This window comes from Myxocyprinus asiaticus, chromosome 7 (genome assembly GCF_019703515.2).
Source record: "Myxocyprinus asiaticus isolate MX2 ecotype Aquarium Trade chromosome 7, UBuf_Myxa_2, whole genome shotgun sequence".
Taxonomy (NCBI): domain Eukaryota; kingdom Metazoa; phylum Chordata; class Actinopteri; order Cypriniformes; family Catostomidae; genus Myxocyprinus; species Myxocyprinus asiaticus.
The window spans coordinates 30250768-30271819 of NC_059350.1; the positions used below are offsets into that span (position 1 = coordinate 30250768).

Genomic DNA, 21052 nt, shown 5'->3' on the forward strand with positions numbered 1-21052 from the left:
CTTATTTTGGCTAATATTTACGCACCTAACGCTGATGATCAGGGCTTTTTTATAGATCTTGAAGGGATGTTGTAAGCCGCTGGCACCCCTCTTGATATAATATTGGGTGGAGACTTTAATCTTTTGATGGACTCAGTCCTTGATCATAGTGAAGCAAAAGTGTGCAAGCCCCCTAGTGCAACACTGACACTTCACAGGATATGTAAAAATATTGGTCTTGCAAATATCTGGTGACTTCTGAACCCATCTGGTAGAGTCTATACATTTTTTTTTATCAGTCCATAAGATTTATTCTTCCGTTTCATTTCATCTGTTGTTGATTGCTCTATTGGAAACGTCTTAGTCTCGGATCATGCCCTGGTGAGTTTAGAGGCATTGCCACATACGGAGAAAAAGAGATCATATAGTTGACGCTTTAATGTATCCCTTTTGCAAAATCCTGATTTCCAACAAATGTTAAAGACTGAAATCAATGTTTATATGGAGACCAACTGGTCCTCGGTATCCTCTGTGGGCGTGGCTTGGGAGGCACTTAAGGCTGTTCTTAGGAGCCGGATCATACAGTACGCCTCATTCACCAAAAAATCCAAAGCACGTGAAGGGAATATTAAAAGTGCAGAGGCAGAGCTGAAGCGCCGGATGTTGTCTGATGGCCTCAGAGAACTGACCTGATTGAAATATAGATATAATACTATTTTATCGCAGAAGGTGGAGTTTTGGTTATTCAGGGCAAGACAGTCATATTTTGAGCCTGGGGACAAAGCAGGGAAGCTTTTGGCTAGATATATAATGCAGAGAGAGTCTTTTTCTACCATTCCCTCAGTGAAATCTGCTGGTGGTGAAATTTTTACCTCGGCCATTATATTAATAATGCTTTTAAAGTGTTCTCTCTTGATCTCTATAGTTCCACGTCTTTGTCTACTGATGAAGATATTAGAAATTTTGTGGAACTATTAGAACTCTCTAAATTGACGACTGAGCAAAAAATTCTCTTGATTCTGAGATAACCTTGGAGGAGCTTGACGAGGTAATTAAGGCCTTACCTACAGGCAAGGCTCTGGGGCCAGATGGTTTTGCCACTGAGTTTTTTAGATCTTATGCTACAGAATTGGCTCCACTTTTACTAGAAGTTTATATGGAATCATTAAAGAATGGAAAGCTCCCGCCAACCATGACACAAGCCCGGATCAGTCTGATTCTTAAAAAGGACAAAGATCCAAGCGAGTGTAAGAGTTACCGTCCAATTTCCCTGATCCAGCTAGATGTAAACATTTTGTCAAAAATTTTGGCTAACCGATTACGTTATGACATCTCTTATACATATAGATCAAGTGGGTTTATTCGGGACGTAGCTCTTCTGACAACATTAGGCATTTCATCAATATCATGTGGTCAGTAGCGAATGATCAGACTCCGGTCGCTGCCATCTCACTTGACGCTGAAAAGGCATTTGATATGGTAGAATGGGATTATCTTTTTAAGATTTTGGAAATGTATGGGTTTGGGAGTACATTTTTGGTTGGATTAAGTTCCTTTATAGACACCCTATAGCAGCGGTACAAACGAATGGATTAATTTCAGATTATTTTACTCTGGATAGGGGCAACCGGCAGGGTTGCCCTCTTTCCCCATTATTGTTCTGTCCGCGATAAGGAGGATAATTTTCCAGGGGTGATGGCAGGAGGTGTGGCACATAAGCTTTTGCTTTACGCAGATGATATTTTATTATTTGTCTCTGACCCCACTAGATCTATGCCTTGCCTCCACAGAATGATCAATTCCTTCTCTAAATTTTTGGGATACAGAGTTAATTGGTCTAAATCCGAAGCTCTGGCTCTGACAGCATTCTGCCCGGTAACAGCTTTTCAGCCGGGCACCTTTCAGTGGCCCAAAAGGGCATTAAGTATTTGGGTATTTTATTCCCAGCAAATTTATGTGATTTAGTCAGAGTTAATTTTGACCCTTTAATAAAAAAGTCTGAGTGATGCGGAAAGGTGGGCTTCATTACATTTATCTATGATTGGGAAGGTTATTGTTATAAAAATGAATTGTATTCCAAAATTTAACTACCTATTACAGTCTCTCCCCATTGAAGTTCCCCTCTTTTATTTTAAACAATTTGATAGTATTGCTAAATCTTTTATCTGGAATGGTAAGCACCCTCGAATGCATTCTAACAAGTTACACAGACCAATTGACAAAGGCAGGTTAGGTTTCCCCAAAATATTGTTTTACTATTATGCTTTTGGTCTCAGACATTTGGCGTATTGGTCGCTTCCGCCTTAATGAGCTCCTGTTCAAAAAAGAGACAAGGAGGAGGTCCTTGCCCCTGTCTTGCCATTGCAATGTCTTTCTACCAAGCTGCCCGGAGAAGTAAAGACAAATCCCATTATCTCACACATGCAGTTAGTGTGGACAAAAGTTTCCCACGTGCTCAATTCAATTCAACCTGAACGTTGCCGCGTGTATCTGGTTAAACCCTAAATTGTGTATTAACAAGTCCCCTTTTTGCTGGACAGAATGGATTGAGAAGGGAGTTGCTACACTGGGTGACCTGTATGAAAATGGAGCATTGAGATCCTTTGAAAATATTACACAGCTGCGCCATCTACTTTGTACCATCTTTGGGTGTAGTACGCAAACCCCTAAAGCTGCAGACACTCTTGAGATGGTACTAGCGGATTTGGAAAGGATCACGATGCTTCAGCGTACTATTCTTGGCTAATTCAGAGTCTAGGGGATGGAGTTTTGACATCTCTCAAGAAGTTATGGGAGAAAGACTTGAATTTAGTACTGGAGGGTGAATAATGGGGTAGGATTTAAAAAAATGTCAAGACTATGTCTAGGGATGCAAGTATGCACCTCATTCGGTTTAAGATTCTGCATAGTTTTTATTGGACTTGTTGGCGATGCCAATCAGAGGATAGGGACATAGCCCACGTTTTTTGGTATTGTACTAAGATTCAAGAGTTCTGGTCGATGGTTCAGAGTAATGTCTGCGATCCTGGGCACTCAGATTTCATTCTGCCCCAGACTTTGTATTTTGGGTGATGGGGCGGGGATTAAATTAGGGAATACACATATTATAAACTGGGTCCTTACCAGTGTGATGATCAGCAGGAAAGTGATCCTTGGGGGATGGAAGTCAGCTGGTGCACCGAATTGGGCACAGTGGTGGCCTTTGAAAAGATGTCACATAGACGACTGGGCAGCTTGGGTGCCTTTGAGAAGAAGTGATGCAATTATTTGGCCTTCTTGGAGGGTTGCCAGGGAGGAACAGTGGAGAGGGACAGTTTAAATGGTGTGTATGTAATTAATTGATGTGTGGAACCCTTTTTCTTTTTTGTTGGGCAATTTATTTATTTATTTTTATGGCTGAGTATTTTCTTTGGACTGTCTGCTTGTATGTGTGCCTGTTATTATTCGTGTCTGACCACTGGGATATGTGTTGGGTGGGAGTATATTTTGTTGAAAGTTGATTCCGTGTTTTCATGTGCTGTTTGTGTTGATTTGAGTGTGGAATCAATAAAAATTGTTAATGACAAAAAAACAAACAAAAAAAAAAGAATGTGAAATGTCAGAATAATAGGAGAGAGAATTATTTATTTCAGCTTTTATTTCTCTTATCACATTCCCAGTGGGTCAGAAGTTTACAAACACTTTGTTAGTATTTGGTAGCATTGCCTTTCAATTGTTTAACTTGGGTCAAATGTTTTGGGTAGATTCCACAAGCTTCTCACAATAAGTTGCTTTAAATTTGGCCCATTCCTCCAGACAGAACTGGTGTAACTGAGTCAGGTTTGTAGGCCTACTTGCTCGCACACACTTTTTCAGTTCTGCCCACAAATTTTCTATTGGATTGAGGTCAGGGCTTTGTGATGGCCACTCAGATACCTTGACTTTGTTGTCCTTAAGTCATTTTGCCACAACTTTGGAGGTATGCTTGGGTTCATTATCCATTTGGAAGGCCCATTTGTGACCGAGCTTTAACTTCCTGGCTGATGTCTTGAGATGTTGCTTCAATATATCCACACAATTTTCCTTCCTCATGATGCCATCTATTTTATGAAGTGCACCAGTCCCTCCTGCACCAAAGCACCCCCACAACATGATGCTGCCACCACCATGCTTCACGGCTGAGATGGTGTTCTTCGGCTTGCAAGCCTCACCCTTTTTCCTCCAAACATAACGATCATCATTATGGCCAAACAGTTCCATTTTTGTTTCATCAGACCAGAGGAAATTTTAGTAATGACATTTTTCCAAAGATCTTTGTCCCCATGTGCACTTGTAGTCTGGCTTTTTTTATGGCAGTTTTGGAGCAGTGGCTTCTTCTTTGCTGAGCAGCCTTTCAGGTTATGTCGATATAGTACTCGTTTTACTGTGGATATAGATACTTGTCTACCTGTTTCCTCCAGCATCTTCACAAGGTCCTTTGCTGTTGTTCTGGGATTGATTTGCACTTTCTGCACCAAAATACATTCACCTCTAGGAGACAAAACGCATCTCCTTCCTGAGCGGTATGATGGCTGCATGGTCCCATGGTGTTTATACTTGCGTACTATTGTTTGTACAGATGAGTGTGGTACCTTCAGGCATTTGGAAATTGCTCCCGAGGATTAACCACACTTGTGGAGGTCCACAATTATTTTCTGAGGTCTTCGCTGATTTTCCCATGATGTCAAGCAAAGAGGCAATGAGTTTCAAGGTAAGCCTTAAAATACATCCACAGGTACACCTCCAATTGACTCTAATTAGCCAATTAGTCTATCAGAAGCTAATTGGCTAATTGCCTAAAGGCTTGAAATCATTTTCTGGAATTTTCCAAGCTGCTTAAAGGCACAATTAACTTAATGTATGTAAACTTCTGATTCACTGGAATTGTGATATAGTCAATTAAAAGTTAAACAATATGTCTGCAAACAATTGTTGGAAAAATTACTCGTAGATGTCCTAAAGGACTTGCCAAAACTATAGTTTGCTAATATGAAATCTGTGGAGTGGGTAAAAAATGAGTTTTAATGACTTCAACCTAAGTGTATGTAAACTTCTGACTTAAACTGTATAATATCATGTCTGACAAACGTCTTTGGCTGCTGCATTGCATCTTGTTCCAGTGTATCGTCTACTCATTATTATAGGCTGTTAAACAATAATTGGTTAAAAAATGAACAAAAGTTTGCATAATCAAAATATAATGTATCAAATTTTGTCATTATGTGAAGATTCGCTGCCCAACTCAATGAAAGAATGTGCACAACGCACGTCTGTCTGTTCTTCCATCAGGTTACCGTAATAATCTTAGTCAGCACGCACCAGTTTTTTTAGTGACTGTCTGAACCGTCTATTGTCAATTCGTGGTTGGCTTAACAGGAGATGCCATAAACATTGCGTTTTTAATATGCGTGTTAAGTTGAAGTTCAGCTTTGAACACACTGCATTCTGTTCCATTTAGCTGTTCTCTGTCTAGCTGTTTGATACACTCGCAGCGCATTGAGTCCACTACCATACGCCTGGTGTGTGTGTGTGTGTGTGTCTCCCCAAGTGATCGTCCTGTGGGGAAAGCCGCAATGCTCCGTATTGTTGCTGTGATGATTCATGAAGCGTTCCATTTAAGTCGGAGAGTCGGAATTTCCACCTTTCAACTGGGGAAAGTGCAACGGAATGACACTACGTCGGACTTCTAACTTGGAAATTTGTGCGGAAATCTTCCAACTCCCATTTCGTCGAGATGCAGGTGTGTGTTACTTCACACAAACATGTCAGCACCCAGGGCAGGGAGGTTTACAGTCAGTGACAAACATTCACTTTTATTAAATAATATCCATGAGTCAAAGTTCTTACATTAAATTATAATAAAACGTATTTAGCAAACGTTTTGCAGAGACAGGTGTTCAAAACACGGTTAATTATACTCTCTTTTGATGATCGTAACGACAGCATTGCAGCGTCGAATATTAGTTTGGTTGCTATGAGACCTCTCATTGCTTTGATAGTTATAGGCTTTAAAAAAAAAAAAATTCTCTCCTGACGCATCCGTCCTTATTACTGTAAATACTGTAAATATTAAAATACACTTCTCACTGTTGCACATTCGGTTATCACTGAATTGACATTTATTCTTTTAAAACAAAACACTTGTTGCACTGTATCATCCTTGTGTTATCTGTTTGCCACAGCACATCAAATAATGTCAAATAAATTAATGTTACACCTTTATACCCCTTTAATTCATCTGGGGTTGTAACAGACCAACACCAAAGTTAGAAATCACTTAAAGGATTAGTTCACCCAAAAATTTTACATTTGTCATCATTTACTTACTCTCATGTCATTACGAACTCTTTTCTGATTTTCTTTCTTCCGTGAAACACGAAAGGAGACATTTGAGAATCCACTGGTTCTGGACTGGAGCTTCATGCTTCAAAAGTGACATTAAAGTCATTAAAGCATTATTAAAATAGTACATACTAATTGTGAGCAGTCCGAACTTTAAGTCATTACTGAAAATCTAGACATTGGCCCTAGCTCTTCTTGACACATTTATGAGAGAACAAATGATGACTGATTCGTGAGTGCATCATTCTTTTGAGTCAAATCTTTTCAACTAATTAGATTTTACTCTATTGAAAATGTTTCAGTGGCCGCCCAAACTGAATTTTGGGCCACCGAGGCAAATTTAATGATATTCATCTCATGTTCGGCTCTTCATACACACTAAATATGCTTTTCATTTAAAATGCACATTTGTGAGGCGCGACTGAAGTGTAGAGTGTGGCACGAGCCATCACAGAAACACTCGCGCAAGTGTTCCACTGTAACTGCATCTCTGGAGATTACTTAAGTGACCCATCTGAATTCTGCTAGTATAATTTTCTAGTATAAAATCAGCACTAAATTTGCTTCTCATCTGATGCGCATCTGTATTTCACTGAGTGTGATGTGTGCTAACTCTGGAGCTCACAAGTGCATGCGAGTCCAGCAGGCTTCCCAATATTTGTGCTTCACAGACAGGAAAGTGCAGAGCGGGATCACTCACGCTACTCTATTTTTGACCAAGTAAATACCCTAATGGAGAAAGACATCTCCACAGAACGGGATGACTCCCAAACAAGTCATGAAAATAAAAAAGGTGTGTTATTTAAACAGGTGTGACATCTGTGGTGTAGGTTCACAAAAGCCAACACAGAGCAGAAAAATGTCATCTGCAAACAGTGTCACACAACAATAATCCCTCAAAATACAGGCAATTTGTTTTACCACCTCAAAATGAAGAATGAAAAGAATATTATGAAAGCCAAAAGATGCACTCCGCATTAATTCGGTCATATTTATATTTGTTGTTTATATTTATTTCTTTATATTTCTTTTATTTTTATTTTCTAAAAGTAGTATTTATTTTCGTCAGATGTATTTTTTTAAATTTTGCATTATTTAATTTGTTGAGTTGCTTTGAGGTCTTAAGTTTGAGGAAAGTTTATAATAATAATATTGGTTAACAACATATCAGACTGAAATGTGGCATAATGTGAAATTTAGCGTTTTGGTAAGGCTGATTTTTAAAAACAAATCAGAACAAGGTTTTTTTTTTATTTTTTACTTGGACTATATTTGTCCAGTTCCAAATAAAAAAATAAAAAAAAAGTAGTTTTCATTTATAAAGTATTTAATTCAATGAATGGTGTCAAAATGTAGGCATTATAATATGGTTATTTAATATGTAGAACAATTTATATTGATTTTCCAGAAAACTTTTACTATATCTTTATATATATCATTATCATGGTATAAAATTACTCTCATCGTGATATAAGATTTTAGTCATATCGCCCACCCCTACGCACAAAATACAAATTGAAACCTTAATAAAATGTATCACAATTTTACAATAGTATCAGTCACTGTGGTATTTTGACAAAAAAATGGTAGTTTCTTAATAAATTATCTATTACGTTGAATCTATTAGATCTAATTTTAATTACAACTGTGGCAGTTGTAGTTAAAGTTTCTAAATATGTTATACTTTTTTTTTTATAAAATGTTTTTTATAGCTGTACTTGAGCTGAAGAAAAGGTTTGAGGTGCTACAACAACTGCAAGCTGATGATACTGTGCAAAGTAAATGGCAGACAGTAAAGGAGACCCTGAGAACAACCTGCCAGGAAGTTGTTAGAGCAAAGAAACCCAATCACAAAGAGTGGATCACTGCTGAGACATTGAGCAAGACAGAGAATAGAAAACAGAAAAAAGCAGCTGTTAACAACAGCAGGACTAGAGTGGCAAAAGCCAAGGCCCAAGAAGAATATGCAAAAGCTCATAAAGTTGTTAAGAAGAACATCAGGAACACAAAGAAGAAATATGTAGAGGGACTGGCAGCTGAAGCAGAACTGGCAGCATACAACGGTATTATGAAACAACTGTATGACACGACCAGGAAATTGTCTGGAAAGTACCTGTCAAGGATAAAGAAGGAAAGACCATCACAGGAATAGAAAAAGATGAACAGATGGGCCAAGTATTTTGAGGAACTCCTTAACAGACCATCACCGCCAAATCCTCCAGAAATCGATCCAGCCAACGTTGATCACCCAATCAACTGTGACAAACCCACCAGAGAAGAGATCAGAAAAGCCATCATCCTGCTGAAGAATGGAAAGGCAGCTGGTCCTGATGACATCCCAGCAGATGCCCTGAAAGCAGACCAAGATGCATCAGTGGAGATGCTGTACCCCTTTTTGTGAAGATCTGGGAGGAAGAAGTGACACCTAAGCACTGGAAGGAGGGCTACCTTATCAAGCTCCCCAAGAAAGGTGACCTCAGCAACTGCAACAACTACAGAGGCATCACACTCCTGTCAGTGCCAGGCAAGGTCTTCAACCGGATCCTCTTAGAGAGAATTAAAGACATCACAGACCCACAACTTCGAGACGAGCAAGCAGGTTTCCGGCACAGACCAAATTGCAACACTCCGCATTATCACTGAACAGTCCTTGGAGTGGAACTCACCATTGTATATCAACTTCATCGATTATGAGAAGGCTTTTGACAGTGTTGATTGACAGACCCTCTGGAGCCTCCTTAAACACTATGGCATTCCAGCCAAGTTGGTCAGCTTGATCAAGAACTCATACGAGGGAATGACATGCAGAGTCATCCACGGAGGGCAGCTCACCAACAGCTTCCAGGAGAAGACCGGAGTCAAACAAGGATGTTTGCTGTCACCTTTCTTCTTTCTTCTCGCCATTGACTGGATCATGAAGATGTCCACCTGTGAATGCAAGAATGGAATCCAGTGGACTTTGTGAAACCAGCTCGATGACCTGGACTTTGCCGATGATCTTGCACTACTCTCCCACAGCCACCAGCAGATGCATGAGAAAACAAATGTTGTGGCAGCCATATCATCTCAGGTAGGACTCAACATCTACAAAGACAAGACCAAGATCCTGAAGACCAACATCAGCAGTACCGAACCAGTCATCCTGAATGGAAGTCCACTCGAAGAAGTGCAGTCCTTCACCTACTTGGGAAGCATTACAGACCAGCTGGTCAGACGCAGACGTCAAGGCAAGGATCGGCAAAGCAAGAATGGCTTTCATACAGCTCAAAAACATTTGGAGCTCAAAAGAGCTGTCTTTGAAAACAAAGATTCGGCTGTTCAACTCTAATGTAAAGTCAGTACTGCTTTATGGGGCCAAAACCTGGAGATGGAGAAAAAACACCATCAAAAGAATCCAGACATTTATCAACAGTTGCCTTAGAAGGATTCAACAGATCCGCTGGCCAGACACTATCAGTCTCCATCATCCGTAAATGGAAGAAGTTTGGAACCACCAGGACTCTTCCTAGAGCTGGCCACCCGGCCAAACTAAGCGATCTGGGGAGAAGAGCCTTAGTCAGGGAGGTGACCAAGAACCCGATGGTCACTCTGACAGAGCTGCAGCGTTTCTCTGTGGAGAGAGGAGAACCTTCCAGAAGAACAACCATCTCTGCAGCACTCCACCAATCAGGCCTGTAAGGTAGAGTGGCCAGACGGAAGCCACTCCTCAGTAAAAGGCACATGACAGCCTGCCTGGAGTTTGCCAAAAGACACCTGAAGGACTCTCAGACCATGAGAAACAAAATTCTCTGGTCTGATGAAACAAAGATTGAACTCTTTGGCCTGAATGGCAAGCGTCATGTCTGGAGGAAACCAGGCACTGCTCATCACCTGGCCAATAGCATCCCTACAGTGAAGCATGGTGGTGGCAGCATCATGCTGTGGGGATGTTTTTCAGCAGCAGGGACTGGGAGACTAGTCAGGATCGAGGGAAAGATGTATGCAGCAATGTACAGAGACATCCTTGATGAAAACCTGCTCCAGAGCGCTCTGGACCTCAGACTGGGGTGAAGGTTCATCTTCCAACAGGACAATGACCCTAAGCACACAGCCAAGATAACAAAGGAGTGGCTATGGGACAACTCTGTGAATGTCCTTGAGTGGCCCAGCCAGAGCCCAGACTTGAACCCGACTGAACATCTCTGGAGAGATCTGAAAATGGCTGTGCACCGACGCTCCCCATCCAACCTGATGGAGCTTGAGAGGTCCTGCAAAGAAGAATGGGAGAAACTGCCCAAAAATAGGTGTGCCAAGCTTGTAGCATCATACTCAAAAAGACTTTAAAATGCTGTAATTGGTGCCAAAGGTGCTTCAAAGTATTGAGCAAAGGCTGTGAATACTTATGTACATGTGATTTTTTAATTTTTTTATTTTTAATAAATTTGCAAAGATTTCAAACAAAGTTTTCACGTTGTCATTATGGGGTATTGTTTGTAGAATTTTGAGGACAACAAAGTATTGAGCAAAGGCTGTGAATACTTATGTACATGTGTTTTTTTATTTTTTTATTTTTAATAAATTTGCAAAGATTTCAAACAAACTTCTTTCACGTTGTCATTATGGAGTATTGTTTGTAGAATTTTGAGGAAAATAATGAATTTAATCCATTTTGGAATAAGGCTGTAACATAACATAAAATGTGGAAAAAGTGAAGCGCTGTGAATACTTTCCGGATGCACTGTATGCTTATGGCATTGCACTGTAAATTTAAGGGTGCATAAAGTACATAAAGGGCTCCAAGACAAATTATGAGAAAAGTTACCTCCTGTGTAATATACTGTATGTTCCAATGTTTTCTGCAATGCATTTGAATGACATTTGATATTAGAAAATAAATTGGCCTTGTTTGCCTCCAGATATTCCTATGAAGTACTTAAATAATTAAGAGCCTAATTTAAGAAAAACAAAATCTGTTATTTAGTAGGAAACAAAACATTTTACTAGCACAGTTCCAACTTAGTCAAGTGGTCTACTCATGGGTAGATCCAGGATATTTTAACTACCGTATTTTCCAGAAAAAAAAAGTCACACCTGAATATGTCGCACCTGGTCAAAACTGCGATGTTGAGAGAGAAAAAAGTCAACAAGTTGCATAACTGTCAGAGTCACACTGACAGAGGATTAATGCACCAGACATCAGGATCCGGGGGCAGCCGCCCGACTTTCCGTTAGCTGCTCAAAATGTCAAAACGCACTTCGTGCAGATTACTTTAGGATCTACACACCTTATCACTCAGTATTTGGGCTTGTTTTGATCGGGAGCATTTGCTTTAAGTAATCGTGTGTAACAGTTTTTCATATTCTGTTTTTTTTCATGAAAATAACGTGACAAATAAGCCATATCTTTTATAACATATGCAACTCTATGCTGTAGCTTTTAGTCTGTGACTAAAATAGTATACCTGTTGTATTCCATTCATTCATTAACATTAGCAACTGTGATATTTGCAACCCTCTTTGCTCTGCACTGATTATCCGGTTCAATGACTCAATGAGTTTTGTTTTCTATGAGTGTGATGAAACGTCTTTTTGTGGGCACGTGAGGAGTTGCATTTGACAGCAGTCTAGAGTTTGTTCGAACAATAATGTTATGATAGACAGAATATTTAAATGGCTGTATACAAAACGCTTCTACCATCTCTATGACTGATGTTTTCTACTGTTTTTGAGTAAGCATATGCACACTTAAATATGTGTTTAAGTGTGCAATTTGTTTGACCGGCTGACATCAATTGTGAATAAATTCTGTAAATAAGACTTCAGGCTATAAGTCGTAGGACCTTTCAGATGATTAAAAAAACATGACTTATATTCTGGAAAATATGGTAGTCCTATAAGAGTAAGATGTTAATAAAGTTTAGTTTGATTTAACACAGCACCTTGAAGTAAAAAAAAATGGAATTCAAAAGGTTCCAGATGCTTAGATGATAAAAAATTACTTGTATCCAATGAATGCAATTAAGCAGTTGTGTATTATTAATTAACTGTAGTAATGTAATAAAACAACTTTGAGCATGTGGATGACTGTATACATCAGCCACCACCAAAGACCATTTTTGACACAGGAAAAATCCTGAGTTTACAAAACCAATGTTTTGACATAGTCTAAATGATATGTTCATGAATCGGACTGATCCAGTTCTCAAGTTCCAGAGGTTAACAGGTCTCTAGATGGGAAGATTATCAGTGATTTCAGTTTGTTCCTCACACAAAACTATTGAATGGCTTCAGTACACAAACATTTTCCATTTGTGTTGCACAAAATGTTTTTTAAAAACGCATGAGGGTGAGTAAATGTTTACTGAATTTTCACTTTTGGATGAACTACTCCTTTAAGAGGGCCTCACTTTCTGCACTGAATGCTTTTCATAGGCATTCAACATAGGCATGCTCAAGATCCACATTAGAGAAAGTGTATGTAATGCCACTTTCCTGTTGATACGTGTCATTTTGATTCAGCTATGTTAAAAGCAGACATTGTGCTGGCTGGTGATAGTCCCTAATTAGAACTTAACCACAGAGCATGCTGCTACCCTGGGTTCATGTCAAAACAATAAAAAGACAATGTGAAATCTAACACATCTGCCATGCGCAGATAGCAGAGTGGGAACTACAGAGTTAGGGACGGCTAGCAATTCACAATTTGCATTGTAACTCACTCAAAACAGATGACTCTGACTCAAATGCACAATTCCTTTTTGATATGACAACAATTTCTTAACCCGCAGCCCTAAGAAAAATCACTAACTGCTTTTAATAACACCCCATCCCAAAGAAATCCCCAAGAAAATGCAGCAATGAGTCTTGAAATCATCAATAAAAGGCAGATAATGATCTGTCGCTAATCCTAAACACTGAGGTTTTGTAGTACACTCGAAGTATGAATGGTTTAAACTGGGCATACCTAGCTTAGAGAGTGACATACTTGTCTCAAACCACCATGAAAAGTGTCAGGGATCTCTTACTAAACACTGGACACTATAAATTGTCTGTAGTTTATTGAAGGTCAATAATGTTCTCTCAATTAAGTATAAAATCCTTCATTGCGTACAAAGCAACGCACAGCAATAGAGAACTGCAGTTAAATTTGCACTGCAATTGAAACCCCATGTGCTTAAGAAATGTGTGGCAATTTCTTGCCAGTTTACAGTCGTTAGCTTTCATCTACACCTACTCTATCTCTCCATCTCTGGTTTCATGCTGCTCGCTGGTTCCTTTGTTGTCTGAAAAACACACCTGCAAACCATCCACCAAGCTTGTGCAAACATTTTTATTTTTTCCACTGGACTCAGTAGCACTTGTTTGTTTTTATATTATTTGCTTATCACTTTGCCATTGGTTAATAAAACAGTGTGTGTTCATCCTAGGTCATGTTAGTCACATGAACGTAATTGTGAAGTAAACATAAAGCTGCTGTCCTCAGGAGGCCTGGTTTTCCATTGTTGAAACAAGCCAAACTAGCCTTTAAATAAACTTTTATGGGATGCACACATACAGACCACAAAAAAAATAAAAAAAATAAAATAAATAAATAATGTATCCTTATGGAGGCAAAACACTAGCATTTCAGATTTTGGACATGACAATTTGCTAATGTTAAATTCAACATATTGTGAGTTCAAAATAGTGATTGACCCATTTATCACAGAAGGCGATAAATCGGCCGAAATAATCAGACGATACATTTTCACGTTTGGCTGATTAGTTTCTCAAGCTGCGAGGGTGCAGAGAATCACTCATTTGCTTCTGAGACATGTAATCAACCAATCACAATTTGTTTTGTTGTTATGTGCCATCGTGTTTCTACAATAATAGACCGGCATACAACATCTCATTTAAACTGTCCTGCGTATCAGAGCGCAGGAGCACATGATGTTTAAAATGATTTACAGGCAAAATCTATACATATACTGCCTGCCAATGTGCGGATACCTCGTTTCAACAGATGTAATTCACAAACCTCACAAAACTTGAACAAATCCAGCATTTTCTTCCTGTGGACCACTCATATATCTACCTCTATCAGCCTTGATAAACTGTCTTCCTCTGTCTTGCGAATGTTGCATGATGGTCAGTCCGTGACACTCCAAGCAGGCGATCCAGGCGGTGTTAACTTAAAGATGTCAGGAGATAGCCGTTCGCTGGATCCGCACTAACGCGTGAGAACAACTTCAAAGTAAAAGCGCTTTACGTGCGCTAGGGCTGGGCAATTTGACGATATATACTGTTGCGACGATATAAAGTGTCCATTGATATTTTGCTAGTGTACACTGAGCACTTTCTTAGGAACACCTATACACCTACTAATCAGCCAATCGTGTGGCAGCAATGCATAAAATCATGCAAATAATGGTCAGCAGCTTCAGTAAATTTTCACATCAATTGTCCAAATGTGGAACAAATTTGATCAGCGATTTCGACCGTGGCATGATTGTTGGTGCCAGATGGGCTGGTTTGAGTATTTCTGTAACTGCTGATCTCCTGGGATTTTCACGCACAACAGTCTCTAGAGCGTACTCAGAATGGTGCCAAAAATTAAACAAAAAACATTCAGCGTCCAGCAGTTCTGTGGACAGAAATGCCTTGTTGATGGAGCCAGGTCAACAGAGAATGGCCAGACTGGTTCAAGCTGACAGAAAGGCTACGGTAACTCAGAATAACATCTCAGAATGCACAACATGTCTAACTTTGAGGCGGATGGGCTACAACAGCAGAAGGACAAGAGTGTTCATAATGAAGTGCTCAGCAAGTGTATATCGCCATATGTAAATATCCATGTGTGTATCTATCAGAGAGCAGGGCTTTATGTGAGGTTTTTTCTGGAATTGAAATTTTCAATGAAGTTCAGCAAATTCAATGACATCTTGCGTTCACTGCTTAATAAGCGCAAAATGTGCTTCTCATCTGACACACGCATCTATGTTTCACTTGAGTGTTGAGGACTATCTCTGTGAGTCCTGCAGGCTTTGTGATATATGTGCTCCAGAGACAGGAAATCGCAGAGTGGGATCACTTGTGCGACTCAATCCTTTAAGCGCCATGGAAGTCAAACATCTGAAGTGGCTAGACAGCCCAACATTCTAACCACCACTGACAAGGAAAAGAGTTACGAGGGTTTTTAAACTTCACCACATCACTCATATTAACATTGTGTTCGAAGGAAGTTAGATATTAGGAAACAAACCAGCCATGTTTGCCTTCAAATATTCTCTATAGAGAGGACTTAAATCATTAAGAGCCTAATGAAAAGAAAAAAACAAATTTTGTAGGAACAAACATTTTACTAAAAGCACAGTCACACCTCAGTAAGGTAAATGTTCAGTCAGAAGATTACTAGGGTTATAGAAATAAGTTTATTAAATCAAATTAGTTTAGTTAAGATTTCCCATAGCATCTTGAAGGAAAACAAAACCTGTCAAATTCAAAATGTTTCAGATGCTTCGATCAAAAATAATTGTATATCCAATGTATCCATGCAACTACATAATTACGTTAAATATTACAAAGTATTTAATTCACTGACTGGATTATCCAAAAAAAAAAAAAGCATTACAGTATGATTTAATGTATATATATTTTTTTTTATTATTGGTTTTCCAGAAAATGTTTACATTATAGTGATATATATTATTTTCGTGATATAAAATTACTCATATTGTGATATAAGATATTGGTCGTGTCGCCCATCCCTAACGTGCACTATAAAATGTCATATTGATTCAGTCCTTTGTGAGAAAATGCAACTGCAAATTTGCACATGCCATCTGTGGTTGCTGGACTTCTGTGTGTACCATTATTTTCTTCTTCCTAATACAGTATATTAACAATTTCTTTACTAGTGATGTGAATCATTAGGAATTTAACTATTCCAGTTTCGACTCCCCTTAACAATTCTTGCAGTACTTTTAAGGGAAGAATTATTTGGAAATAAGAAATGCAATTCTTATTTCATTCACTGCCCTCATCAGCCTGTTGCCAAATGAGAAGATAATTTCAGATTTCCAATGAGTAAACAGTACTGTGCAAAATTTTAGGCACTTATGAAAAATGATGCATAGTGAGGATGTCTTCAAAAATAATGCCATAAAAAGTTTATTTATCAATTAACATCATACAAATATACATAAACGCTATATCAATATTTGGTGTGACCACCTTTGCCTTCAAAACAGCACCAATTCTCCTAGGTCACCTGGACACAGTTTTTCTTGGTTGTTGGCAGATAGGATGTTCCAAGCTTCTTGGAGAATTCGCCACAGTTCTTCTATCTATTTAGGTTGTCTCAACAGCTTCGGTCTCTTCATGTACTCCCAGACTGACTCAATGTTCAGTGGGGGGCTCTGTGGGGGCCATGCTATCTGTTGCAGAGCTCCCTGTTCTTCAATTCTATTCTATTTGCAAAAGGAATGTTCGGGAGTTTAAAACGTATATATTTCCTATTGATACACTAAAGATGAAGAGATATATAACCATCTTAAGACAAATGTTTTTGTGAAACATCTTATGTGCCTAAGACTTTTGCACAGTACTGTATATAACAATCAGAAATAAATTGAATACGATTCTTGTAAAAGGCATGTTTGCATACTTTTTAGAGGCATGAATGCAATGCCAATTTTTGATCCTAACTAAATATTAAATAAATCTTAAACAAGAAATGTGATACCATATTTCATTCATTCATTTATTATTTTATAAAATTGCACTTATTACAATAAAACTTGCGTATCTTTAACTACACACTGTCATATGAACAACCAGTCAGTAACTGCACTGCTTGATTAAAGCTTCACAGGTTTGAAGTACAACATTAAATAAACAAAGTAACAGTTCCACAGACAGTTTAGACAATTTTATGTAGCCTAATGTTGTACTTCAGGCTAGTGAGACTTCAACAGTTCTTATTTCATTTAGAGTTGGACATCCATAATTTGCGCATCAGAATAAGATTAAATCAGTAAGTAACCGCTCTGACTGATGTATAAGTGTTTTTGATTCACTAAAAAGCACCAGCTCATTAGTCATCTATTCGTGAATCGGACAACACTAGGCACGCTGTGTGTTTCATGCTGTAGATTCAGTAGGGGCAGCATTGCAGCTGAAATGTGCTGCAGGAAACACTGTCAGAGTATTTTAGTCCAATAATCGACTCGCATCGGCAGAAAATTCCACGTGTGAGAACCATTAACGGAACCAAAAATCATGAAAATAATACGGTTGCGGTATTTTTCCAAAACATTTAACCAGTTCTGAACAAGAATAGGTTCTCGATTCCAAACCCTTTTCTTAACATTAAAAAACAAATCACCAAAATTGGATGACTAAAGAGAAACCAGAAGAAACTGTAATATATCGACATTATATCCGCTTCTGCCATTTGAAAAAGAAAAAAAACAACATATCTGTCGACCACTGGTTCAGAACAACATATTGGTAGATGTACCAACTGTACAGGTACCACGTTAAGACTGCATTTGTGGTCGGAAGTTGAAATGTGCCAGTAAAGTCTCAAAGGGATTGTGGTTTTAAGAGAAACTCACCTCTCCTCTTGTGGAACATTCTCTTTCCTTTGCTGCACCTCTGCCTGAAGAAAACAAAAAACACAAATTCTTTTAATAAGCAGGTGATCATGTATTACATAGTAACAGCTATGAGGTAAGAAATTAAAGTTTGTATTAAAAACAAATACAAAGATAAAACATATCATCTTAAAACAACACTTCATTAGGAATAGAAGTTCAGAACACAAGTAGATTTTGAACTGTGAAGCTGAACTTGTTTTGAATGTGATATTATTACACACTGGCTTAATCATACAGCATTATATAGCAGGATCACATAATGTATAGTCAGGATTCGAGATGTGCAAAATTATAAATTTTCATAGTCGACTAGTCGATCAGTTGTTTGAACAGTCGACTAATTCAGTGATAAGTATAATGTCAAATTAGGCTCCGTTATGTTCACGTGACCCTGATCAGACATGTTTCAGAGGGATATACGGATGCCAAACAGCACTTTAACATGGTAACAAACAGATATTCGACAAATAAATAAATGGTTGCCATTTGATTTCCCGTGCAAAATCTGGATCCTGAAGCAAAACCAATCGTGAACCACTACTATAAAAAAAGAACACTGTATCATTTAGACACACATATTACTACACTATTTCATAAATTGCCTGTACCACATTATAGGCAAATTTCTGAACAGTACAACAGCCATCATCTTGAGAGCCTTGAAACCATGATTTTGTGATGAGTGTCTCTGCGCTCTATTTAAACAGGGTTTCCACAGGAACCAACTATAGCCCTTCAGCCATACAATGAATGCAAATAATGGCATCTTGGTTGCCTGGTGTCAGGTGGCTGTTAGGTAAACATTTTACTATGATTAGATGAATATGCAGACCTAAGAACTGACAAGAGGTTTCAATTATAACCTTCCTCTAATTGGAAAACACAAGCAAGTTGGTAAGCTGTGAATCTACTAATCTACTTTATTTTTTATTTATTTTATTTTTTTTTATGTAATAGTGTCCAACAGCTACTACAATGCATTCAGTAAACCCAGTGTCCATCTATCATCAGGTAAGGGAGGTTTTCTTAAAATGGAATGCTGCAGGTCTACTCAATCACTCTTGACATTTCTATTGACTACAAATGAATCAAAGTCTATTTATGGGCCTGCCTTTAGCCAGTTTCAGGATGATGCGTTTGTACATAGAGCGGTTTGTAACATGCGACTAAAGATGTACATTTTTTAAATAATTTAGTTTATATTCAGAACTAAAAGTCCAAGTTATTCATGAATGAACTGTTTGAAAGTACACTGTAAAAAATATTCCTGTCCTCAGCAATTATGGCTCATTAAAACAAACAGATTTTACTTATAAAATTAAGTTTTGCACATTACTTAAAGCTACAACTGTTACCAAATATATTGAGTTTATGGTTTACTTTTAATTTTGAAGAATCACAACAAGTAATTTTGAGTAAAGTCAACATAAATCTGGAGTTGTCAATTTAACAAATTTTTTTAGGATCCAGGCATATTACCACATGATGCACAGATGAAGAACTTGATTGACTTTGCATTTTCGATGACCAGACCTCTTCTGTTGATCCACGGTGAAGGTAATTAAATATGTTATGTGAAATAAGTAGAGCTTTTCTTTATCAAATATGCTGAAGATACACGTTCCTGTTCTTTTAAATAACTTTAGTTGGCAATTTACTACACATCAAATGTTCACTGTTAAACGTGCATGCAGGCTGGGGTCTCCAACTTTTGTGAGAAGAAAATGTATTTTGTAACGTTGCTTTCATAAGATGAACGTTAAATAATGGTGATTGGCAACTTTTTGTCGGCACGAAAACAGGATGGGGGTCCACAGTAGTTATATTTTGCCATTCCACTCCGCAGGCGTATAAGCTCCAATACGTGACACAACGCACTGACAGAGTTAAGAGTGCTCGAGAGAGCAGAGCCGCCATCGCATTTTTCACTGATTACAAACATCGCCCCTCATGAACAAATATATATGCATCTCTGCTGTGATCTGTTTCAAAAAGTAGTGGGGATACCCGCCCATCCCCACCATAAATTATGTTCATGAATTCAAGGCTTGACTGAATATAGTGAGCACCGGGAGAGAGACAGAGCGTGAGACACACCCAAACATGTAAAATGTTCTACCAAATCGGTTGTCATCACATTTCTCTATATTAGTGAGGACATTTGGCCCTCACTAATATAGCCAAACGTATACACACACGCACGTTGGTACACCTATCATTACAAAGACACTCATTATGAAGGCGTAATGCTTTTTATACTGATAGTTTCTATCCCCAAACTCAACCCTCTCATAAACATTTCTGCATTTTTTCTTTCATTAATTAAAACTTTGTTTGGGTTTCAATAACTCCTCAAAAAATCCTCATAACACATGAAATAATAATATGAATTGATCACAATAACATGCATTAAGAAAATAAATAGTATCAGTTTTGATTTCATGCGCCTTTAATCTCTTTCTCTCATTTGTATTTTATCCAAGGAATTTCTTGAATGAAAATTAAAGAAAATCTTGGGACATCTGACTTCAATAGAGTCAAGGTAAGAACTTTTACAGTGATTTTTCAAGATGATGTAGCAGACCTGTGTGTGCATATATTGAACAGAGTGTGAATCATGACTCTTGAGTGATCTAGCCAGGCCGGCGTTTCCCCAAAGCATCGTCAGCCTAAGTTACATAGTTTTGCACTCTGGTTCCCAAAGTCATCATTACTTAAAGGTATAGTCCACCCAAAACATGAAAATCCCTCTTGTCTTTCCAAACCCATATGACTTTTGTTCATCTTCAGAATTTCAAATGAAGATATTTGAAGAAAGCTGTCAGCCGTTTGTGTCCATACAATGCGGGTGAATGGTGACCAGCACTTTGATGCAAGTACATAAAGGCAGCATCAACATAATCCGTGTGACTCGTGTGGTTTAACCCAAGTCTTCTGAAGTGATTCGATTTCTTCTGACAGTGTGCAAATAACAACTTAATTTTTGTTATTTATTGCACACAGAAGAATCAAATAACCTAAAACGACTTTGATTAAACCACACAAATCACATGGATTATGTTGATGATGTCCATGTGCTTTGTGGAGCATCA

At 38.3% G+C, this 21052-nt stretch overlaps 1 protein-coding gene across 9 annotated transcripts in view; it reads right to left on the minus strand.

Annotated features, from left to right (window-relative positions):
* Positions 1-21052, minus strand: part of LOC127443682 (transmembrane protein 131-like) — a 143210-nt gene that overhangs the window by 92453 nt on the left and 29705 nt on the right. For all 9 annotated transcript variants that reach the window (XM_051702457.1, XM_051702454.1, XM_051702460.1 and 6 more), the window contains one exon: positions 17919-17962. In XM_051702457.1, the coding sequence (XP_051558417.1) occupies positions 17919-17962 (44 nt within the window). The remainder of the gene's footprint in view (positions 1-17918; positions 17963-21052) is intronic.